This window comes from Homarus americanus, unplaced genomic scaffold, assembly GCF_018991925.1.
Source record: "Homarus americanus isolate GMGI-L3 unplaced genomic scaffold, GMGI_Hamer_2.0 scaffold33468, whole genome shotgun sequence".
Classification (NCBI taxonomy): domain Eukaryota; kingdom Metazoa; phylum Arthropoda; class Malacostraca; order Decapoda; family Nephropidae; genus Homarus; species Homarus americanus.
The window spans coordinates 2,755,424-2,782,092 of NW_024714177.1; the positions used below are offsets into that span (position 1 = coordinate 2,755,424).

The 26,669-nt window shown below is 35.0% G+C and overlaps 1 protein-coding gene across 6 annotated transcripts; it reads right to left on the reverse strand.

Annotated features, from left to right (window-relative positions):
- On the reverse strand, nt 1-26,481 carry LOC121876863 (protein DEK-like). 6 transcript variants are annotated; one of them, XM_042382376.1, is made up of 9 exons: nt 26,324-26,430; nt 21,798-21,934; nt 16,987-17,230; nt 12,610-12,767; nt 10,778-10,932; nt 8,401-8,542; nt 6,519-6,845; nt 3,202-3,354; nt 1-2,846 (listed from the first exon to the last, which is right to left on the reverse strand). In XM_042382376.1, exons 2-9 carry the CDS (start codon nt 21,798-21,800, stop codon nt 2,835-2,837), a joined length of 1,194 nt encoding a protein of 397 aa, XP_042238310.1. In that variant the 5' UTR covers nt 21,801-21,934; nt 26,324-26,430; the 3' UTR covers nt 1-2,834. The 6 variants fall into 6 exon arrangements, with proteins under 6 accessions (XP_042238310.1, XP_042238300.1, XP_042238291.1 ...); XM_042382366.1 differs by lacking the exon at nt 21,798-21,934 and having other exon boundaries at nt 6,537-6,845; nt 26,324-26,481; XM_042382357.1 differs by lacking the exon at nt 21,798-21,934 and having other exon boundaries at nt 26,324-26,481.
- Nucleotides 26,482-26,669: the final 188 nt, after the last annotated feature.

Sequence of the window (26,669 nt, forward strand, 5' to 3'; positions counted from 1 at the left end):
ATAACTAAAACTTATTTTATTAGAATAATCTTACAATCTGTATGCTCTTGTCTTGTAAAAAATGGGATAGGTAAAATGTCTGCTAGTCTCAAACTTGAACCAAGTGAATAATTAACATCAGGTTACAAAATTCCCTTTAATGTCATAGGATCAGGAAATTTATCCCAAACAATACTACACTTACATGTTGTCACAGCATTTGTAACTGCAAGTACTCAAGCTCCAAATAATAACCTCTTATTCTAATGTACTGTATACTGTATGGGAATTGCCCATGGAGCAACGAGTCGTGTAGTCAGTACAACCAATTAGTATGGACTCTCTCAGTAATTTTAAGAGGTAGTTTTCAGGTGCATCCTAAAACAGTAATAACAAAGTCATTAGCTCAACCCCATGACTATTGGAATAAGCACTTGAAAAACATTTGCGAGAATTTTCAGAGCCGCAGTAAGTCAATTAAAATTATTTACGATGTATTCAACAGGTACATATTTATTTATTTATCTACCCACATAATCCCCAACATCTCAATTAAGTCTATTTGTTTTGTTTGTAAAGAGCATAAGTGGGTTGTTATTAATTACACCTACTTATAAAGAACAATTCAGCATTGCAAGGACACACAAAAAAAAAATATATATATATATATATATATTCTACAAATAGTCTAGGTACATTCAGTAACATGTACAAGAACTTTTCTCATTTACATTTGACATGATAAAATTCAGTAAAACAAAATAACCAATTCAGTGATGAGATGGATTAAAAAGGGATACAGTAGAAAATTTCATGATAAAGATGAGGAAAAAAAATAATGGCACAAATGAAACCTCTGGGACAATTGATTCACTATGAGTACACTAAGAAGATATACAAGTAATGCATACACCAAAATTGGCAATAAATTTCAAGGATAAAATACTCTATTAATTGGAAACAATTAAATCCAAATATTAATTTTCAAATGACTCGGAGTACCAGGTTAAACAGTGTACAGTACAGTACTCTTTTTAAGAAAGTAGGTTACTAGCAAAATAAAATTTCAAGCAATATTCAAAAGATCTGCTTGAATTTTACTCACTGGGCAATACAGTACCATTACTCCAAGTAGATGAACCGCCAATGTCAGGTTGTTATACTCAATACTGAACTCTTTCCTCACAAAAAAAATTCTCACACATAATTGACCAGTAAACTGGTGAATGTGCAAGAAGTTGGTGGAGTTTTTAACCAGAATAGTATACCACTGCCAAGTAAAAATATCTTATCAGAATAGTATTTCTAAACCCAAGTGTCTTTTCTGGAATAGTAAAAATATGAAATATATTTTGTACCCAAAAGAGTAAGCCACATAGCAATGAGCCAGATTACTGTCAGTCATACATATAACAACACTTCCATAGTAACCAGCTGTTTTAGTTTATTTCATTTTAGCTTAACTAAGAAATATTGCCAAGATGCTATGCTGTGCTGTGATTTAGACATTAAATTTAATATTTCATACGACATCAAAGTTTTTAACTCTTTGAAACATGATAAACCTTGTCTCTGAAAACTATTACACCATGAGTGACAATGTAAGACTGTAACTCATCCATGGGTTAAGCTTAAAGAAAAAACTTTGAATATACAGTACACTCAAAAGAGAATTTGTGCCAATTTAATTACAGTACACCCACCTCTCATTTTACGTGGGGGTTAGGTTCTTGAAAATCACCGCTTAGTTCAAAAACACGTAAATTAAACCCATTTTTCCCATAAGAATACATGTAAATGATACAGGTTAGGGAAACCATCATATACTACCGTACAGGGTAACTCAATAAATATTCTTTTACCTTTGTCATTCATAAAGAAAAACAGTTAATAAAGAAAAACAATCGTAAATACATCTTAAATAACTCTTACATTGATGACTGGCGATTTCTGCTTGACAAAGGTGGGGTAGGGGAGGGTTGAGGAAGGAGGCTACTGAGGCGGGGGTACGGGCAAGTGATCACATCTAACTTGATGTCCATTGCGATTGTTTTTCTTGCCTTTTTAGTTTTAGGCTCACCAGAGGAGGCAGATGGATGTTTTCCAGACATGCTCGATGGGGAAAACAGTGTTTAACACTAAAAGATACGTGATAAACACACAAACAAGTAGTGCTGAAAAGAACTAAGAAAGCGGTAAGAAGGAAGCTTGATGTAAACACTAAACTGCTGGACGCTGTCACAGTTGTTGTACAGTACTTCATTATCTTCATCATCATTAGAAGCAATAATCTATTATTACATTATTATAATAATGATTATTATTATTATAATAATGATTATTATTATTATTAATAATGTTAAAATCGTTGATGTTGATATGACTGACTTTACAGTAATACTAACAAGCACCTCACCAACCATCATATGCGACTCAGCTGCCAGGCGAATACGCGACAAATTTAAAAGCAAATACGCAGCAAATTTAAACCGCATTATTTAAAAAAATAGTTGTGTGCAAAGTAGGAACTGGTATTAATTGAACAAACGCGTTATTCCAAAAACGCTTAAATCAAATGCGTGTAAAACGAGGAGTGGGTGTACAATACTTAAAAAAAAATAAAAATAAAAAATAAAAATAAATAAATAAATAAAAACTAAATAAAACAATAGGGGAAAAAAAAGCAAGTGCCATTAACACTATCAAGAACTACACAACATTATGTAACTGATGGGGTCTTTGGAAAACAATTTAACTCCTATTGGTAAAGGATTTCATAATTTTCTGGAATCTACAATAAAAAAAGCATTATATGAACAATTTGTACTATACTTAATGCTGGTAACGCTGACCAATCACGATATTATCTGAAATGGAAAAATAACAATTATTATAATCGGTACATAAAAACATGTATCTTATCTAAGAAGCCCCTCTCGAGATAACCCTGATCCTATTTTTCTCTTCCCCTTGTCCCCTGCTTCATATACTGCTGCTGTATATGAATAAAAAAATCTGCAAATGCATCTTTTGATAAAGGTTAAAATATTTCACAGTAATTAAGTTATGGCTATTGATGGATGGAAAATCCAATGCTCTAGCTCCCGCTTCTGCTGATGGGGCAAAAACATTCAGATTTTCTCTGGCTATTGCTTTTGTTAGTATCATAAACATTAATTACTCTGGTACAGGTACCTTGTAAATATATTCCAGAGTACTTACAGATTTCACAGTTTCCTTAATGAAGACTTTCTTGTGTGTAAGGTCAAATTCTGGGTAATTATCATACACTTGCCGACAAACACTCTTCATAGTAACTTCCTCCAAGTTGGCACCTTCTAAAATTTTCTTAACCATAGCTTTAAGTTCAGCATCCTGTAAAAGGAAATTGGACTGTTATCAATGTGCAATGATCAAATAAGATTTGCTATGGGCCTACTGAGAACTAGGACACTGTAAGCAGGCTGGGGCTGATCAGGTGTTGCCACATTCGTCAAGTTATTTATTTATTTATTCACTATTATATTCTCATATGATTGGCCTCTTATGGTTCATCATGAATATAACATCTTCATTAATAGAGAAAAAATACAATACTGTATGTAATTTGTAATATGGCTTGAAAATAAAAGGATAAGCTGTATCAGAAGGATGTTTACTCAGATGTGTTCGTGTGAGCTTTAAGTAGACCAGCTTACAACAGGGGTCACTTTATAACACAGTATATAGTATTTGACATGAACATACCCTCCTAAAACTTTATTTATTACCTTGAATGTTATATAATGACTCGGTGTGGCTACTTGTATTTAGACAAATCATTAATGATTAAACCAGGGTATATGCATAATACTTTACACTACAGTATTATCTACAAAGTGATGATAAATACACTGCAATAGTATTTATCAAGTGATGATAATACACAATTGTACTGCACTAATTGACTAAGTGTTGAAGGTAAGCCAACTAGCTGTTTGCTCTTTGTATACAAATGACTCGTGGTGTTCAGTGTGGGATTCTTTTAGGATAATATTTTATCAACCTGGCACCAAATGATCCTAAATCATATGAGAATTGTGGTGCAATTGCCTAAAGAAGTGTTAAAGGAATCTTGAGCAGGAGGCAGCCACCCACTCATGCTAATGTAATATTCTTTTAATAACCTTGTTATACACTTAAAGACCTTAGTTGTTGAAGTGCAGTAATAACACAATGATTTTCTTTAAACTATTCAGATAAGCAGTATTCTCTCTAACCCCCCCCCCCCACCAATATATTCGCTTTCCTTGGACTGGGTCTGCCCCAATTATTTATTTATATATATATATATACAGGTTGTACCTCTCTAGTCCGGCATTCTGTGGTCCAGGAACGATTTTAGTTTGTCCAATAGGTAGATAGGCAGCTTTCTTTTTTTTTTTTCTTTTTTTTTTTTATCTGAATTATTATTATTACAGGAGTATTAAATTTTTGCCCCTCAGGCCCCAATGTGGGTCAGTGACCTGTGCCCGGGTGGGCTAATCCCCTTAAAAAAAAAAAGAAAAAAAGCCGCGGGTAAATTAAGGTTTGTTTACATCCGGCAGTTCGGCTGCTCCCTCTCTCTCTCTCTCTCTGCTTGTCTGTACAGAGTACAACATTTAACCCTTCAATATATATGAGCAGTAAATAAGTGTTGCTTTCATATTCTTATGTAGAGTAATGATGATATGTTTTCACATGTGTGCACTTACATACGCGCAGTCTCACTTTTTTTTACCATTAATGGTTAGCTACTTATATTGTTCCATTTATTAGCATTAAATAACATTACAGCTACTTCAAACAACCATATTAATTTTTTACATTAATTTTACTACAGCAAAAATCAGGGTCTCATTTTCTTCAGTTTTATTTGTAGAACCAATCAGTCACTGGTTTTGTAAACTTTAACATAAACAATGCCGGCAGCCGTCTCGTCTCCTCTAATATTCCACGTATTATTAATAAATTGTATTGTTAATTTTGCACACACAAAACATTAATTGAATAAAAAAAAATTCAGAAACATTAATTAAAATATATATGAACAGTAAATAAGTGTTGCTTTCATATTCTTATGTAAAGTAATGACGATATGTTTTCACGTGTGAGCATGCGCACTTACATACGCGATCTCTCTTTTTTTCTTTACCATTATCGTTAGCTACTTCTATTGTTCCATTAATTAGCATTAAATATCATTACTTAAAACAACCATATTAACTTTACTACAGCTACAACCAAGGTCTTATTTTCTTCAGTTTTATATGTAGAACCAGTCAGTCACTGGTTTTGTAATCAACGAAAACAATGCTGTGTCATTTCTTCGTGTGTTTCAATATTCTACGTATTATTAATGAATTGTATTGCTCATTTTGCACACAAACATTAATTCAATAAACAAGACATTCAGTAATAAACAATAATGAATCGTTTGTACATACGAGAAATGACGCTGTTTACACGATTATGCACGTTGGCAGGCCATTCAAACCCGCCGAAATTCAAGTTTCCCCCGTCAAAATGTTTATTTATTTATTTTTTTGCGTTCCAATAAAATACGTTAAGAATTAAAAACTCGCGAAATTTGAGAAGCTAATATACGACACTTAACCCTTCAATATGTCTTCAAAGAGACCATGATGCAGAGAAAGTGTTGCAAGTGTTTCCAAGCATAAGCACAAGTCACTATCTATCCAGGAAAAGGGTGAATTTCCATGGTCCGGCACCGGTCAGGTTCCGAGGTTGCCGGACTAGAGAGGTACAACCTGTGTGTATATGTATGTATGTATGTATGTATGTATGTATGTATATATATATATATATATATATATATATATATATATATATATATATATATATATATATATATATATATATATATATATATATATATATATATATATATATATATATATATATATATATCAGGGTGTGTATTCCCGAGACATAAATAAAGATAAATGACTAAATGACCAAATTGTCAATTCTCAATAGTTTCAGAGTTACAGTACAGGACAGGTTTGATAAGAATGTGATGAAACCTATGATTACCTGACATAAATCCCCTTGATTTCTACCTGTGGGATCACATAAAACGCAAGGTGTATGTTACAGAGGCTCGCAAACTGTGAGGAATTGTGGCACCTTGAACAGGAGTGTGACAAACATTCGCAACATCCCTGGGGTCTTTGAACATGTGCAACACTCACTAATGCCACGGGCTGAGCCCTGCATTGAGCAAGAGGGGCAGAACTTGAACATTTCCTCTAAATGTTAATACCAATACAAATCATATGGCATTATTATTGTTAATAAAGGTCACTAGCACAGTGTATTGGATGTTTCCTATACACCTCATATAGATTTTATCACATTCTACCAAGCATGTCATGTGCTGTAACTCCAAAACTATTGAGAATTGAAAGTTTAACTTTTGCTGATTTAAAAAAAAAAAAAAAATCCTTCACTCCAACTTTCCAACTGATTCCTCATCTTAGCAAGACAAGAGTATTCACTTGAACTAAATCACTAACTGAGGGAGGTTGTTTGGCTTTCTTAGCTAATGGTTCATCATCCGAATCTGAATCATCCGAGTCTGCAACTTTAGATCGCCTGGAGGGTGTGGCTTTCTTAGTTGATGCTGCCCTCTTGGCTGGGGTCTTCTTGGATTGTGGTTTTCTTCCTAGAGTCTTCCTGGGCTTTTCTCCCTCCTCTTCACTATCTTGTTCTTCTGATTCAGATTCGTTACTGTCGCTTCCTCCAGTCCCAGAATCATTCATAGAAGTATTGTTTTCTCTCTTTTTTTCTTGGCCTTTCCTTGGTCTTCCTTTCCCTTTACCTTTCTGAAATTATAGTAAATACGATGAGCAACAAGTCTAGGGTTATTTACCACACAACTGTATTAAGTAAACCAACAACAAAAAGGATATGCACCTGTTTACACTGATAAGAACTTAAATGTTGTCACATTCGGCAGGTTTATTTATTGATTCAATATTAAATTTTCATAAGATCAACCTCTTATGGTGCATGATTCATCATAATAAATATAACGTCATTAATTGAAAAAAGGTATTCCCTCAAGATGCGTTCCTGAATAGAGCTTTTAGCAAATCAGCTTACAGTGGGGTCATTATAACATACTGTACCTGTATAGCCAGAATGACAAATTTCCGTGCTGACACAAATATTTTCACCCCGGAATTTTCGGGGTACCGGGGACAGTTTTCTGGGTCTAAACTACATCATCTCGCACAGACACACACTATCGCACATCCCCAGAATGATTCCAGGTACTGGGGAAAGTTTTCCAAGTCTAAACTACACATCTTTCATGGACAAACACTCTCCCATTACATTTAGGCCGCAGCCACGAATGAAAATATTTATAGCAAAATTTTTTTTTAACTTTTACTCACAGCATGTGCTCAAATTATTTTATTTAAAAAGAAAAGGAAAAGTACGACATGTTGATACCTGAGTCTAGAAAATTTGGTGTAATTAAGTTTAAAACACCATTTTTTGTATCAAAATAGCCAGGAAAAGTTTATCTAAAGGTTTAAAAAAAAAAAATATATATATATATATATATATATATATATATATATATATATATATATATATATATATATATATATATATATATATATATATATATATATATATATATATATATATATTACATGTAGATCCACAATGAAAACGTGGATAAGATAAATCTTGATAAAATCACACGGGAAAAGGGGAAAAAAAAGGAGCACCTTAGCTTTCGTCTTTATTCAAGACATCTTCAGAGGCAACTGGATTACATGGACATAGAGAGGCTTAAATATACAGGGTGACCTTAAAAACATGAGGTCAGGTCATAATGATGTCATCCACTAATCCCCACACCAACACACACCTAGAGGAGCTTAAGAGAAGGGGGGTGACGTGACTAGTCAGGTCAAGTCAAAAATAAGGGACCCACGAAATAACTATCATATATCTAGATCATAGGTTTTCAAAGCATTTTTGACCTTGGGCCACTGACAAATAAATTTATGTAACATATTATCAGTTTTGAACTGACCATCACTAAGGTTTATTGATTTTAATTCCTTAATCAAACTAGCTTCAACCAGAAGTCTTTCTGTGACACAAGACGATTTATATACTTCTAAGCTTTTTCCCAAGCAATGGGATGATTATTATTCCTAACATGAACGAACAAGGCACTGCTTTCAGATGCTGTTCTGATATTGTACTTATGTTGTTTGATTCTGAGCTGCAGTGTTTTTCCTGTCTGTCCTACATAATTACAAGTATTTAAATCATCTTGTGTCACAGAAAGATTTCTGGTTGAAGCTAGTTCGATTAAGGAATTAAAATGAACAGGAGAGAGGATTAGTCACTTACCTTTACAGTTTTTGGTGGTCTTTTCCCTGTGTCTTGTGGTTCCAGCATGAATGCCATTAATCTCTCAACTACCTCTCCCTTATTACCGGATCGCTCCAACCCTAAGATCATCAGCATCTTCTTGAGCTCGGACATTAATATTCTGTTGAAGAGGAAATTTGTCAATTACTGAAAAATGACAACAGGAATATTCTACAAAATGTTTTCATGTCACAAGGAAAATAAGTACAGTACATATCATACAACCAGTTAAGCTAAAATTAATTATTTTCCATCTTCCAATCTCTGTCCTGCTGTGAAGCAGGCTGGCCAGAATCAACTTAATCAAGAGCAAACACAGTTCTTTCTTTAACTGCAGTAAGAGATGTTTAGCTACAGTTTCCCTTTCTAAAATGCCTCAACATATCCAACTCAGATTTAGCATTACAGTTATACAATGACAAGGGGAGGGGGCAATTATAAGCAAGGGCCTTTGATTACCTCAATATTCATTTTTTTTCATGAATCATTTAGAAATGTTTATACCAGAATCTATAAAATCAGTTCTAATAGTGATAAACTATTCAGGATTGTATATACAGGCCATCAATGCTGTAGGTATTATTTGGGTGCAAATAGCACAATAATAGTACAGGTTGTACCTCTCTAGTCCGGCATTCTGTGGTCCGGAAACTCCCGTGGTTCGGCACGATTTTAGTTTGTCCAATAGGTAGATAGGCAGCTTTTTTTTCTTTTTTTTTTTTACTTATCTGCATTATTATTATTACAGGAGTACTAAATTTTTGCCCCTCAGGCCCCAATGTGGGTCAGTGACCTATGCCCGGGTGGGCTAATCCCCTTAAAAAAACAAAAAACAAAGCCGCGGGAAATTATGGTTTGTTTACATACGGCAGTTCAGCTGCTCTCTCTCTCTCTCTCTCTGCTTGTCTATACAGAGTACAACATTTAACCCTTCAATATATATGAGCAGTAAATAAGTGTTGCTTTCATATTCTTATGTAGAGTAATGACGATATGTTTTCACATGTGCGCACTTACATACGCGCAGTCTCACTTTTTTCTTTACCATTAATGGTTAGCTACTTATAGTGTTCCATTTATTACATTAAATAACATTACTTCAAACAAGCATATAAATTTTTTTACATTAATTTTACTACAGCTACAATCAGGGTCTTATTTTCTTCAGTATTATATGTAGACCCAATCAGTCACTGGTTTTGTAAGCTTTAACAAAAACAATGCCGGCAGCTGTCTCGTCTCCTCGTGTGTTTTAATATTCCACGTATTATTAATGAATTGTATTGTTTATTTTGCGCACACAAACATTAATTCAATAAAAAAAAAATCAGAAACATTAATTAAAATATATATGAACGGTAAATTAGTGTTGCTTTCATATTCTTATATAGAGTAATGACGATATGTTTTCACGTGTGCGCACTTACATACGCGATCTCTCGTTTTTTCTTTACCATTATCGTTAGCTACTTCTATTGTTCCATTTATTAACATTAAATAACATTACTTAAAACAACCATATTAATTTTACTACAGCTACAACCAGGGTCTTACTTTCTTCAGTTTTATATGTAGAACCAGTCAGTCACTGGTTTTGTAATCAACGAAAACAATGCTGTCTCATTTCCTTGTGTGTTTTAATATTCTACGTATTATTAATGAATTGTATTGCTCATTTTGCACACATAAACATCAACTCAATCAAAGACATTCAGTAATAAACAATAATGAATCTTTTGTACATAAGAGAAATGACGCTGTTACATGATTGTGCACGTCGTCTGAACGTTGGTGGGCCTTTCAAACGTCGAAATTCGAGTTTCCGCTGTCAAAATTTTAAATTGTTTTGTGTTTTGGTGTGTTCAAATAAAAAATGTTGAATTAAAAACTCGCGAAATTTGAGAAGCTACTGTACGACATTTAACCCTTCAATATGTCTTCAAAGAGACCATGAAGCAGAGAAAGTGGTGCTAGTGCTTCCAAGCATAAGCACAAGTCACTATCTATCTATCTATCTATCTATCTATCTATCTATCTATCTATATATATATATATATATATATATATATATATATATATATATATATATATATATATATATATATATATATATATATATATATATATATATATGCTTCTCTTCTGCCTTCTCCTCCACAACATTGTGACAATTTATCCAACTATAAATACCGATTTGTTTTATACCAAAAATATCCCTTTACCAGACTGGCTGTTCACCAATTTACTAGGCTCTTCTTCATTAATCTGGCATAATTATGACATTCCTAGCGTGAACTTACAAAAATAAATTTTGTGACACCTGTGTAACACCTGTACAAAACACAACAAGGCTCACCTCTCCACAGTACTTAATTTGCTTTGGTATTTTTTGTCCTCTTTATTGAAAGGGAATCCGTTAAATTTGCGAAGATTCTTCTTTATTTCACTACCACTCCCTGGACGACTGTACGCAACTCTGTGTAATACTTTAAGTTCATCTGTAGACATTTTCTGCAAAATATCAAATTTTCAATTAGTAAAAAGAAAAAGTATTAGTAAAAAGAAAAAGTTTATATATATATATATATATATATATATATATATATATATATATATATATATATATATATATATATATATATTATATATATATATATATATATACATATATACATATATATATATATATATATATATATATATATATATACATATATATATATATATATATATATATATATATATATATATATATATATATATATATATATATATATATATATATATATATATATATGAGAGAGAGAGTGTCACACAGGAAAAGGGAAACAATGGAGCAACTGAGCTTTTGTCATTATTCGAGACATCTTCAGATGTCTTGAATAAACACAACAGCTGAGGTGCTCCATTGTTTCCCTTCTGTGTGATTTTATCTAGATTTATCCTGTCCACATTTCCATTGTGGATCTACATTACACACACACATATATATATATATATATATATATATATATATATATATATATATATATATATATATATATATATATATATATATATATATATATATATATATATATATATATATATATATATGCCTGCCGTGTAATTCACGAAAAGCTTTGGGAACTTCGTGTTTTCTTTCCTTGTGGTTATCAGCATATACCTAGATCACGCACACCTACAGTGATTTATTTGCATATATATATATATATATATATATATATATATATATATATATAAGAGATGAGTGGGTCTATACTCTGAACGTTCAACCTGTTAACCCATTGATGCAGATATAGACAAAAATTATAATAAATGCTGTAGGTCTAAACTGGACTGGACAGTTTTTGTATATTCCTGCTCATGCAATACATACACACATATTGATGAACAAACTACTCCAGGTAACTTTTCCCAATGGTCCTTAAGTGCACTCACTAGAGAAGGGGGAGGGGGTTTAAGACAATTTATTTCCCTTATCTGATATTTTCACAACATTGCCAAAACTAATAACATGCTACTGAAAATTATGGCAAGCCATAGAATAATATGATTTCAAAACTTCTAAGCATATATACATAAGTGCATTTAAACCAAATCAGATCTTGACAATTTACTATCATATAAACATGTATATGATCATCTCTGTCAGCGGGTGTGTATATATATATAAAAAAAAAAATAAAAATGAACACTGTACAGCACATTTAGTGTAACACAAAGGTAACATTCCCATACAACCAACTATTCTAAGAAATAATGTTATGTGAAGTTAAGCACATCAATCCCTTGTCCTGCAAGATTTCACTCTGAAGAATCACCACAGCACTTTTCAATTTTTAGTGACACTCACTCACAATTGCATGGGTTGAACTAAGATAAGGCATCCCCCTCACCCTACACACACAAGTAAACTAAATAATCTGATTTTACTTAATTGAGACCATTGTAAGTAGGCTGCTATTCCATTAACAGCTTCTATGGAAAATTCTTGGATATAATAAAATGAGGAGCATAATTTTCCAAATTTCAGGATAAATAATTCTGAAGCCCATTAAATAATATCAAGAAATAAAAATCCTACACCAGTATAAGATGTAAACATTTTCAACTACACCAGCCAGCCCTATGAACACCAACCCTTTGTAACTGACCAAGACAACTTTATAACCATCTACTATTTACCATGATCATGGCTTCAATAAAGGGAATATCTCCAAGTGCCGTTCCAGTTCCTGTGGACTCCACATCCTCTTTTTTTGTCTCCTGTACAAACCTTTCCACCTTCTTGCGGTCACGTTTGCCACTCATCTCCAGTGGTTGATCATACAAGGGCACTTCACCTGACAAAATAAGATGAAATCTTTTATTTAATATCTTTCTAGACCCTTTACACACAGATTATATTTTGAAATAAATTCATTTTGTTCTTTCTTTGCCTTTTTTCTCATAACCGCTGGCCTTTCCCCACTACAGTAAACTGTAAGTGTGGCTGAACCAAGAACAAATACAAGACTCTTCATATGCTGTCATCCATTCACTTTTATTGCTATATTATACTCATAAGCCACACGAATATTATATTATTTATATATACTACTGCTTGTTGGATATTCATTCCCCCTCACTTCTAAAATCCTTCATCCAACCATCCACATCCTTGGTTGTCTTCTCCCCCTCTTGCTGTCCACCTATATACAGTATGAGGTGTTCAATGCCAAAAGGGCAAACCCGCCAGGGGTGGCAATATCCATTTAGTGCAACTCCATTTTCTCTTACCCATGCTCTATTACAGGCATGGGCAACCCGTGGCCTGGACCATGTGTTTGTGCGGCCCGTGGAGTGATTGAGAAATTCTATTTAATGTGGCCCATGGTTCAGGTAGATGCAGCCAGTTTATAGTGAGTAAAGCAATACTGTATTTATTTAAAGAATAATCTTCACACACAATTCATTAATGTCTCATCACCTAAGAGTAAGTAACTTGTGTGAGTTTACTGGCCAAGTTTGGCACTGTCTGTTTGATAGATTAGCTCCTATGTGGCAGTGGGTGGTCACTTGGGAATTAACTAAGATTGGGTAAATCCAAGTGGGGCCATGGGTGATGATCACACAGTTTAACCAATTAAATACTTCCAGAATAACACAAAAACACCTAGGTAACTCTCACCTTGGAAACCCATAGTTGGTGAGTAATTAGCATTGAAATAATATAATAAAAAATTTCCAAGCATCATTACGACCACCAATTACCCCGCAATCAAATCGTGAACCATAATTTCGGAATCGGTATGCTCAGAAGTACCTATACTAAGATTTTAAATGGAATCTAATTTTGGGTCAAAGCTGCCCTCAACTTACGACGGGGTTCGGTCTGGACGACCAGGTTGTAAGTCGAAAAGGTGAAAATAATACATAGAAATTCTAAAATGGGTGTCTCTTTTTCTTCTCAGCACCACAAGAACTCTCTTTTATGCTTGCCAGCCATTTTAAAGGGAATGTTTAGGTTCAAAATGATACCACAAACATGTAGAATGAAAGAGAGAAGTCGTGTCATAAAATTTGGTGAAAATATATGCTGAAGGGCTGAAACTTTTGGTGCGCTCTGCCTCTCATACTGTTTCACGAGTTATATTTAATCTTCGGACAATCCTTGCTAGGGTTGATAGGTGTAATTGAGACATTTCTTACCTTTTATGGCAAGTCAAATTTAGTTATTTCATTCAAAATATAAAATTAGTTCATTGCAATATGATTGGTGAATAGCAGTATGCCTCATGGGCCTTTATCAAAAACCTCTATTTGTGGTGTCATTATGTTTTGCACAAGAATTGTAAAGATACTTTTTTTTACCGAGTGTACATATGTGCATTTTGTATGGTGCTATAGCAACTTATATTTGCACAAATTTTAAAGCACATTTTCAAAAAATTTGAAGTATTGTACTTCCCCTTTTGGTTCTTTACACCTCATATTATACACTCTACTAATCTTTCACTTTCTTTTCTATAAATGTATCCAGACTCTCCGCAAACCTGGTCAACTCGCTATCACACTTTTTCCACACCTCCAAAATGCAATAGACATTAATTCTATATGTATGCATTTTAGTAATTAAGTACAGTACCAGAAATTTTGGAAAAACATTCTGCAGCAATGATACTGAAAGCTATTTTCTCCCTTTGGGGACCATGCCTTATGTGTTAAGTACAAAATGCAGAGCCTGGTTGACTGGACTATGACAGCTCATATGCCAAGACATGCCTGGCCATAAGGCGAGTGCTATAGGACTTGACTTACACTTTAAGCATAGGTGAGAACGGGGACTGGCCTCCAAGCTCAGTTTTTTTTCTGGTCTTTTTTGTTTTTACATGTTTGTGCGCAAAAAAAAAAAAAATGCAACTGATGACAACTACAGTATTGGTGTAGTATATACCAGACAGACAAGACTTAAGAGAGTGATGACAAGCTGTCTGGCAGTGAAATAAGTGAGCAACTCATTGATCTTATTCATGTTGTAGAGGGAGGCTCAATTCTACTAGTAGACAGTTAGTTACCAGTGTCCGGAAACAAAGGCTTTGTTTTCCCAAACATACAGCACTCGGTATGTCAACATAATTACTATATAGCTACTGACGGTAGATTTTGTGAGTGGCTCTCTTCAGGTTCTTACCGTATTGCAGATTATCCTTGAAATTATCATCATTAAAATTATTATTATTTAACATATTTCCCTCAAAGAAAAACATGTAACATGCTGTCCCCCTCCCCCACCCCTTTCTCAGAAGAAAAATCACAACCCCTCTGGGATATGCTGTCAGGTTTTAGTGGGGCAGGTTAAAAACAGTTGTGATGTCTGGTATGATTCTTTCAGTACTGTACTCTGATTATATGATAAAAACAGAATAAACATTTCATAACTATCACACACCAAAAAAAAATTCATATGTACGTTGCATAAAATTTGGTAATGTCAATTTTGCATCACTATAATGTGCATATGTCCTATTACTGATAATATCCTTTTCACTGGTGAGATACTAGCCAGTATTGCAGTACCCAAGTACAGTACACTGACATAAATTGAATTTTTATTGTTTAAAGCCTTAAAAGATGATGTAAAACAAAACCAAAGAATGAAAAACTTATGCATTTAACTGTCACATGCCATAGGTCACAGGTATAATCACATGTGGCACCTGAGATCCCTGGGCATTAACATCACCCTCTTACTAATTACTATAGATAGTTCCTTATTTATACTTTTTTCTTATGGACTGCAGTTGTTACAATAATTATGATATTGAGTCACTAGTAACACTATATCATTGTCCCACATATACACTATACAAGAATGACAGTCAGGAGTACAATAATAAACAGGTTTACCTGACAAAATACAATCACACGACCTGACTACAATATAACCATTGACTCAAATTGCAAAGGTGCCATCCAATTGTGCCAGTTTGTTGAGTTCAAACTATTTTTTTTTTACATTTAGCAGGTACAGTCACAATTCAAAGGTGAATCCGAGGTGGAAGAAAGACCAGGTGAATGGATACACTATGCTCTGTGCTGTTGTATGTATAAATACTGTACAGTAACCATAAATTAATTATACTCCTACTAACATACCATATTATGTCAATGTTTTGAATCATATTTCATACCTGTGCTTGTGTGTTTTGCCTGAGTGACTGTGTTGAGGTGCTGGTGTGTGAGCCTCAACATCATCGTGCCTCATCACCAAACTACCAAACGAGTGTATGTCCATACGCCTGGCCTTTCTTCAACCTTGGCTTCGCCTTCCCTCCAGCCAGGGGGGATAAAGAAACTTTGGATTGTGACTGTACACCATTTAAGATTAACCCTTTAGAGGGCAGTGGCACACTTAAATATTTTATTCTGGCTAATGCCAGACAACTTTATTCAACTAAGAGAAAACCTTGCCCTCTACAGGGTTTCAGCAGTGATGGGCAACCTGCAACATTGAGGTTCACAGTGCAACTTGCACGATTTCTGTTGATTGTTGCCGTAAGTACATAATTATAGAAAATGAGGTGCACCTGGCTCGGCAACCAATAGTTGCTAATACCTGTACAGTATTATTTTTAATTACTACCGGTAAGCATTTTCTTCATTTTGAATTGCAGTACCTTCATAGCTATTTGCATAATTTACAAAATATGTTTTTGTTTAATTTAAGACTTAACTTATCCAGCACATAAAAAGAAAAAATTCTCCAAATATGGTAATAGGGGTGGTGCTGAATTATCAGCACAATACAGCATACAGTACACTACTTACAATTGACTGTCATTATGCTGAAATAATACTAATACAGTATATATCATGTTAAATAAAAAACAAATATATATATATGCAATAAAATATTGGAAATGTAATTATATATATATTCTGGCTTTTGCACTTGGATGAAATTTTCAAGGATGCAGTCCACTGAAATGTGGGAGGATCACCCATGTTACCCAATATCTACCAAGGTTGTGCATCCGATTGGTTCTGTTTAGAAGCCCTAAATGCTGCAACTCTACTTACTTTCTTTTGTTGGTGTTATGTTTACCGCTTCTTTTTCTATTGTTTCTTTAACTGGCTTTACTTTTTCTGTTTTTGCAGGCATTTCCTTTTCTTCTTCTTTCTCTTCCTCCTGCTTCTCCTCCACCTCTTCTTTCTTTGTTTCCACATCTTCCTTACTCTTATGTTCTTCTACTGCCTCCTCTTTAGTGTCCATCTTTTCCTCATCTTTGACTTCCTCTTCCTCCTTCTTTTCTTCATCTGTTGTCTGAAAGAGTATATAACCCAATCATTTTGACAGTGATGATGATGATGATAATAATAATAATAAAGTACAGTAGAACCTTGATAAGTCGGACTAATTGGGGTAAACCCCAGTCCGAAAAATTCGAAAATTAGAGAAAAGTGAATATATGGGGCTGGGGGTTGGAGATAACACTGCTTACCGTATATACGCGTCTATAACCCCCCCTCGTTTACAGGTCGACCCTGATTTTTTGACCAAGAAATCGTTAATTTACGATATTCCTCGTTTATAGTTCGACCCACGTTTTTGAGGGTAATGGAACAAAACCTTCACTAAAAACGCTCTCCGTCCTATAAACTGAGGCTCGCCGTGCATGAAACACGAGTGCCGAAGGCAAATTGTTTACCATTTATTATTACGACACTTCACACTGAAACACAGGTAGTTTCAACAAAAATATTGTATATTTCCATTCAAGTATTTATTCAAGTCAATTAGGAGGGAATAGTATTGTAAAACAACAGTTTTTTAACTAAACCATTCGAAAAGCGATTATGGTAACATCTTTTGAAAAAAAGAAAGCGAAAGTCATTGTTTTCGTCAAGATTTTATCCCACTTTCCACTGTAATATGTACGTAATTTCAGCAAAAATATTACATTTCCATGAATGCATTATATCAAGCACAGTATGAATAGAATATCATTGTAATATAACAGAATTTTAACCGAAAACTATTAAAAAAACGAGTAACATCTCAAGAACAAAAGCTTAGGTAAAGTCTTTTGTTTTCGTCATGTATTTTATCCTATTTTACATTGAAATACATCACGTTTCAGCAAAACTACTATTTATTTCTGAGAATATATTCATTCAGGCGCAGTTTAGGTAAAATATACGTGTGGTGTAATAGTTTTTTTAACTGAAAACGATTCGAAAAACACGTACCCTCTAGCCCTGTTCAAGGAGAGGACTGGGAGAAGCTGTTTGGTGCTGCAGACGATGACAAGGAAATTGATTTTGATGGATTTTAATGAAAATATTCAGAAATATGGTATCGTAGTATTTATTCAAGTCAATTAGGATAGAATATTATCGTAATGCAACAGTTTTTTTTAACTGAAAACCATTCGAAAAGTGATTACGGGAACATCTTTTGAACAAAAGAAAGCGAAAGTCATTGTTTTTGTCACGATTTTATCCCACTTTCCACTAATACGTACGTCATTTCAGCAAAAATATTACATTTCCATGAATGCATTATATCAAGCACAGTATGAATAGAATACCATTGTAATATAACAATATTTTAACCAAAAACTGTTAAAAAAACGAGCAACTTCTCTTAAACATCGGAAGGTTAGGTGAAATCTTTTGTTTTCGTCATGTATTTTATCCTATTTTACATTAAAATACATCACGTTTCAGCAAAATTACTATTTATTTCCGAGAATATATTCATTCAGGCACAGTTAAGGTAAAATATACATGTGATGTAACAGTTTTTTTTACTGAAAACGATTCGAAAAACACGTGTACCGTCTAGCTGATACAGCTGGTGGTGCGTGATGCGTCGTTGTAAACAATAGGAGGTTGAAGTAGATTATCGGGTATTATATTAAGTGTGAAATATCGAAAAGGTTTTTATTACCGGTATTTTTTGTAGATCAATGAGAACTGGGATACCGTATATGATATGATAAGTTAGCCTGTGCTAAGAACTTCAACATTGACTACTGAAAGCACGTTGTAAGGTAATTTAGTCTATTGTAAGTTGGTGAGCTTCATTTACTGAAGGAACTGCACAACTTTTCATTACTAATTGGTACATATTTTGCGTTTCCATTGTTTACTGGCAGTAAATGGTAAATATTTTTCATGTCTGAAGCTAAAAGTTGCTCCTCGCCCTTCCCATCATGCACGGGTTCAACCTAACAAAACTATTACGCATGTATAGGACGACCCCCAATTTTTTGCCTAAAAATTTGCTCTTAAAAACTCGAACTATACACGAGTATATACGGTATCTGAACTGTTTAAAGAAAATCAGCTGTTATGTTAATACCGCACTTCAACAACTAAGGTCTTTAAGTGTATAACAAGGTTATTAAAAGAATATTACATCAACAAGAAAAAAATATGAAACAACTCTGGGTTGAAAATCAGACATACACGTCTGGTTGTCACCGAGATGATTGTTATTTACTGTAAAGTATTACAGGGGTGTGTAAGTAACTACAGAATTTGTCTTATGAATAGAGAAAACTATACTGTACAGTATTATGAAGATAAAAATATGAACAAATAAGTGTAGGAGTATATTGTAAGTAGAAGATGAACGTTTATCTGGAAGCAGCTGGTGGGGGAGGGGGGTGGGAGGGGGCAGCATGGGTGGGTGTCTCCCTCCCCCAAACACTCCTTTAACACTTCTTTATGCAATTCCACCACAATTCTCATATAATTTAGGGTCTTTTGTGCCAGGTTGATAAAATATTATCCTTAAAGAATCCCACACTAAATACCACGAGTCATTTCATACTCATTTGTTTACAAAGAGCAAACAGTTGATCGGCCTACCACAATGTCTGTCTTCAACACTTGGTAAATTAGTAGAGTACAGTATAATGCATCTACCCTGATTTATTCACTAATCATTCGTCTAAGTGTACAAGTAGTCAAACTGAGTCATCATATATAATGCTTAAAGGTAGTAAATAGCATTTTTAAGAAGGTATCTTCATATCAAATACTGTAACACCCTGTACAGGGTGTCATAGTGACCCCTGTTGAAGCTAGTCTGCAGAAAGCTCACACGAATGCATCTTGATTGAGTAAATAGCCTGCTGATACAGCTTATCCTTTTATTTTCAAGCCATATTACAAATTACATACAGTAATGTATTTTTTCTCTATTAAAGATGTTATATTAATCATGATAAACCATAAGAGGCCAATCACATGAGAATATAATAGTGAATCAATAAATAAACTTAACGAATGTGGTAACACCTGATCAGCCCCAGCCTGCTTACATACTCAAGTGTCTCAGTAAGCCTATAGTAAATCTCATTAGACTCACTGTACATTAATTTTTTTTTATTATTAATTCTGGTGACCAGAGCATCCCAGAGCCCAAAGAAAAAAAAAATAAGATATACAGTGATATCCCCGTTAGCTGGAACAATTGGTGCAGAGCACTTCCGGGTAACGAGACGACTCTCTGAAGGCCGGAAAAAATCTCTCTCCAGAATTTTCCGGGTAACGGGAAAATGTTCTCGTTAGTTCCAGAAATTGCCCATTATATTAACCCAGAAAAACATCCCCCATCCCCGAAATTTTTGGGGTAACGGGAAATTTTTCACGGAATTTTCAGGAAAAATGTGCCCTTTGGAAAATCTTTCCCAAAGCCGATATATATATACAGTATATATACAGTATATATACAGTATATATATATATATATATATATATATATATATATATGTATGTATGTATATATATATCACACGGGAAAATGGAAACAACGTGTGATTTTATCAAGATTTATCCTATCCACGTTTTGGATATATATATATATATATATATATATATATATATATATATATATATATATATATATATATATATATATATATATATATATATATATATATATATATATATATATAGTGAACCCTCACTTTACGCGGTCAATTGAACCCACGGCGGCCCGCGTAAAGTGAACAACATATGGGATTAATTGAAATAGACACCAGGCCGACCCCCAAACTCCACTTTTTCAGACACAATACCTACGTTGTAGTAAAAATAACTTCTTAATTTTATGATGGTATGCACACACAATTAATAATTAAGAGAAATATCAATAATATTAGGTTTTTTAACACTTACATTAGTAGAAAAGATGGCTGGGCACACGGGGATGGGGGGTTGGTTCCGAGGCAGAGGGCAGATTATTGGCCCTCACCTGTATCACTTGTATCAATTGTATCACTATCCACTACAGAGGCTTGCAGGGCCTCTTTGTCAAATCCCTCAAAGTTCACATCCTCACTATCACTGACTTGGGCCGGCTGTGGTGGGTGGTGGGTGAAGAACTCGGTAATGTTTTGATGACTGGGCGACCTAGTGCGCACCCTGCCCGTGCCGCTTCCTGCTAAATGATGAAATTTACCGAGTAATTAAAACATTTCATTCTGGCAAGGCACCACGTAAATGACCAAACGCGTAAAAATCCGCGTAAATCCAGACTATACTGTATACATATACTATGTGCATACTGTATTTATAGAAAAAATTTAAAATCTCACTATCACAGCGTAACGAGGATGGCCGGCCCAAAAGCCACCTAGGCGCAAATTTGTTTAAGGTGTAGAAGCTGTCACCAACACAACAACCACATCCTGAGTTAACGAATTGCATGACCCAGTGTCAAGGAATAGTCCAAGAAGACCGACCGGACAACTCGCCAACTGTACTGGCTAACCATCATCCCAGAACACGATCTGCAAATCGACTAACATCCAGGTCCCCAATCACTGCTGGAAAGACAGACACAAATGGCGTAAAGAAACTTGCTGTACACATACCATTTTTTTTAGTTTTTCTGACTTCGATATAAGGTTTGGTTCTTTTGTTTCGTCGTTAGTCGTGTTGGGTTAGGTTAGGTTTACAGCAGGTCCTTCTGGTTTCTCTGGTTATCAAAATTTCTTTTTTTTTAGTGAAACTGGAGGGGGAAAAAAATCAGTAAATACCGGTATAAATTTCAGACAAAATTGCGGTACAATTATCGTTTCAGTCATCCAGCAATTTTTAGGATTTTAAGTTTTGTAATTAGTAGTTTAGACAATTCTAAGACAATTTTTTTCTATGGCATTTCTTCCTCTCATTATTACTTTCAGAGAAAAGCGCAAAAAATAGGGAAAATCATATTATTTATCCTACATTGTTGGAAGTTGGAATTATGGTTTTCCCAATGGTTTTTTTAGGTGTTTTGAATGAATCTGACCTCTATTTCCACTACTAATCACTTTTTTTTTAGATACCACCACTCCCCCTGATCCAATGATAATGGGGGACCCTGTGGGAACCAGGAGTTTTGGGTGGGGGAAAATGAAAAAAAAAAAGTAGTAATTTGCAATAGAAATGAAGGTCAGAATCCCAAACCTAACCCAACCATCTATGTGCTTACCTTAATTAGACTCAGAGTTTGGGTCATCAGGTTCCTTCTCCTCGTCATCCACTGTGTAATTACACTTTCTCTTCTTAGACGTCTGAACAGCAATTCTCCTTCCACAGTACCAAAGGTGTTTGTCAGCTTTATAGCTACAGGGCTAGTTACACTTCGTGCAAGTAACCTTAGTTAGCAAAGCACAATGTTCGTACAGAAATTTCAACATCTCGCCGTCCTTACTGTATTATTCTACGTGAAATCTGACAATGGCTTGGAAATAATTAATATCACAGCCATTGCATAATAAAGCCATCTTGGATCTAAAATCAAATTCAAGTGAGTAGCAACAGGGGGCCTATACCAAGCTGTGATTGGCCGATCCAAAATCATAGCCACCAATCAACGTCCAAAGACCTGTGCATGTTAGATTCTTCCCAAGAACAGCTGCACATGTGTCAGATACTAGTGCATGCAGAATACAGCATACTAACCAACAAACAAACACACAGGAGATCTCTGGAACTGTCGTAGCTTCAACAAAAACTTAGAAAAAATACGACAATATTCCAACAATTTATTGCAATTTTCTCTGAAAGTAATCATGGGTGGAAAAAATGCGATAGAAGAAAAGTCTTAGAATTGTCTAAACTACTGATTCCAAAACTTAAAGTGCTAAAATATATATTTTTGCTCTAACTCCCTATACACAAATTAATACCCTGTATAGAGATCCGTGGTTTACCTTTACTGAATCTTTACCCCAGATTCTAACCTTTGAGATTTACAATTAAATGCAAATCTTAGAATTAGCCTAAAAATCATACTGTACTTCCATGAACTGAAATGGGCAAATGCCAAAGAAATTAACCAACATGTAAGTTTAGATTATCAATAATTTAATTTTGCACAATTGGGCAAGCTCCACTGCAAAATGTTTATCCTACCATCTTGCCAGATAATCTTCTAATGGTTAGTGATGGAGTAAAGCTTATGATTACTCCTGTAAATTAAAACAATCCTTCACTATACTATGTTTTTCCGATGGTATTTGACGCTTTATGAACGAATTTGACCCTCATTTCTGGCCCAAATCAATCGTTACTGAGACGTGTCCCCCATAAAAATCAAGGTAAAGTGTTAAATAAAAAAAAAAAACACCAGAAAAAGTTTTAAACCAAACCTAACCAATCAAATCTAACTATGGGGCTGCCCAGTCGTTCGATGTTCTGGGTGTACCGCCACACCATTTGATGTTCTGGGTGTGTACTGCCATGTATGAACATACTGTAAATAATAAAATGTTAAATATCTCACTTATACATAATTAGCACCAGAAATGCCACTGAAGAAAGGTGTCTTAGAATTGTCAAAATTACTGATTGAAACAATAAAATTCAAGTGATTTGATTCGTAGTAGCAAGTGAAATAATACCGTCTGATTTTAGCTGGAGTGGGTCGACCACTGGGCATTGACCAACTTTGTCCATTTCTCCCACAAAAGTTGGAGCCAGTTCAGCGATGGTTTATTTTCATTTATGTAGCAAGTACAGGTATGGCAGCTGTACACTAAATATCACACTGGGTATACTGTGGGTACAGTGGCTGTATTGATGGAGTGTGCTGCTAATAGTTAGGTTAGGTTAGTCAGAAAGGCCATCTTAGTATAGTCTGCCCACCACGCATGCACATTAGGCAGTATTTTTAAAGTAGTTCACAAAACATTCCTACCCCAAATCTAATAACATATTAAAAAATTACGTCTAATTTTAAGATAATTTTCCTCTATTACATTACAGTCGGAAACGTATAACAGAGAGAGCACATGCCAAATCTTTCTCTATTTAATTCCATTAATCTTCCCTTCATAAATCGTCAGGCACATGCGTTCCCGTACACGTCACGCAGACAATCAAGAGCATTTATTTTTTTTCTTTTGCCACCAATTAAAATGAATTATGGTTTCTGCTTTTATAATTCATGGTATTTTTTGCCCAATCAGAAAACAAGTGATTCCCTCATATGGTGAGTCTGGTTACGTAAAAACACTGAGAGTTAGGTTAGGTTAAGTCATCCCCCCCAAAAGTTAGGTTTATATGTCAGAACCAATTAAAAAAAAACCCACAAAACAGGTAATTATATCGGACTAACCCGCGAGCGAAATTGATTGAAACTATTATAAAAATGCAGGATTTTCTTTGTTATATTATAGTGGACACTGTTGCAGTTTGTGGAAATATGTAAAAAAATTGAAAATTATAAAATAAATGCTACTTAACATTTGTGGGTATGAAGAACACCTAACCAACCAACCAAACCTTCCTAATCTTACCCAACTTCCCCGGTATAGTATGCAGAAAGAACTCACTATTATCTGGTGAAATTTGAGGCATTTTCTGGACGTGAGACGATACAGGCGCATCAGCGCTATGCAGCCCCGGCGGGTTAGTCCTATATATATATACCAAAAAAAAAAAACATTTTTTATTTTCTAAAAAAGTTTTGTGAACTACTATAAATTTACCCATTAGGCTGCCGTGCCAATAGACATCAACGTTTAGCATATGGTTAGTGCACCGATATCCAATGCCTTTCATTTATTGCAGTTTGTGCAAGTATGCGACCTACTAGTCCAGCGATTTTCAACCAATGTGCCGCGGCACATTAGTGTGTTGTGAAGCATCCGTAGGTGTGCCGCAGGAGTTTAAATAGCATTTTAAAAAATAGCATTTGGATACGTTTTGACATTACTGGTACTTTTGTGGAGCGCATTCAACTCCTTTTTTCAATGATGCAATAAATAAACAAATGCGTTGTTCATTAAAAGCCCAAATGGCAGTTTTAAATTCTCTCCTTAATTCCGTAGTGTAGATCCGCTGATCTCCACTGCCAGCCGTAAGATGCGGTAATGCACATGTGCGAGTGAGGCCCCAGCAAGGGAATCTGTGTGAGTGGGCAGTCTGCCTAACGTGCCCAGGGATCTAAGATTTTTTTCTTTAATTATGAACATATTCTTATCATTCATTTTCTTTTAAATGATCAAATCTATCCTTAAATACTGATGGTGTGCCTCGACCATTTTAGTGCCTGGCTCACTGTGCCGTGAGATGAAAAAGGTTGAAAATCACTGTACGAGTCACTAGATCAGAAGTCACCTTTTTAGGGTTTCTCCCTAATATTGCCACTTTCACTGATATAGAGCTCAATCTGATTTTAATTTTCAGAATTGATGGGCAGTCATCTGGGTTATTTGTTAAGTAATATTCAATTTTACCTTCAGGGGCAAAATTCCATGAAGATGAGGGAGCTGAAGTAATGTACCAGGTACTGGCCTACCTGATGGCAACTTAAGGGTGCCATTCTTGTGAACGCGACTAAAACAGTTGGTTATATTGATAAGTAACCAAATCTAGCACTAGGTAAAGTATTATCTGATTACTGCCTAAGAAATATCATCTCAACTCCTAATGTTATCTCTCTCCCTGGAGTGAGACAACACAAGTGCACAACCCTCCCTATCTCCCCCAGGTAGAGACCACCTTCAGGGACGGCAACCTTAACACCCCCAACTCGTCCCTTACATCAGAATTTTAATATAAACAACACATGTTATCATGAATTTAGTTAGGATGTCAAGGTGTTGAGCGACACAGGTACACTACCTGACACTAACACGTCTGCCTCACGTGGTCCCTCACGCTACATCCTCTGAACTGGCCTCACCCTAAACTTTATCACCAATGCTACAAGTAGTCATCCTTATTTGTATGTGCAACTGAGGAAAATTCAAAAATAGCCCAGGCGAGGGAGGGTGACGGAGGGGAGGCTGGCGTGGTAGTGTTTGTATATGGTGCTGGTGTTATCACAGCTTCACCCTCCTCCTACACCTTAACACCCACCTATAATCTCCTCCTCCTCTCCTCCCTCACCTCCCGCATCTCTCACCTCATTAACTGGTTGTTTCGTCTCGTCGTCCGACATTCTTGGTTAGTTAAAGCTTCCGTAACCTGTATATAATCGACTGGGGAGAGAAATGGCGGGTAAACGACGCTTGTCAAAACTGACCAATCAGGGAGCGTCGTGGCCACCACTGAACAAGTGAAGGCGATCACTGCGTACTGCAACACCCGCACATTTTACGCCTTCATCACAAACCTAAATCGTTTTACTCCCCAGATTTCCATTTATGCATTATGCACAATACTGGTTGATAGTCACAAAGCTGTGAAACCGATAATAAAAAGTATTTCGTGAATAAAATAGGAAATATTGTACAGGGTGGCTGACTGCG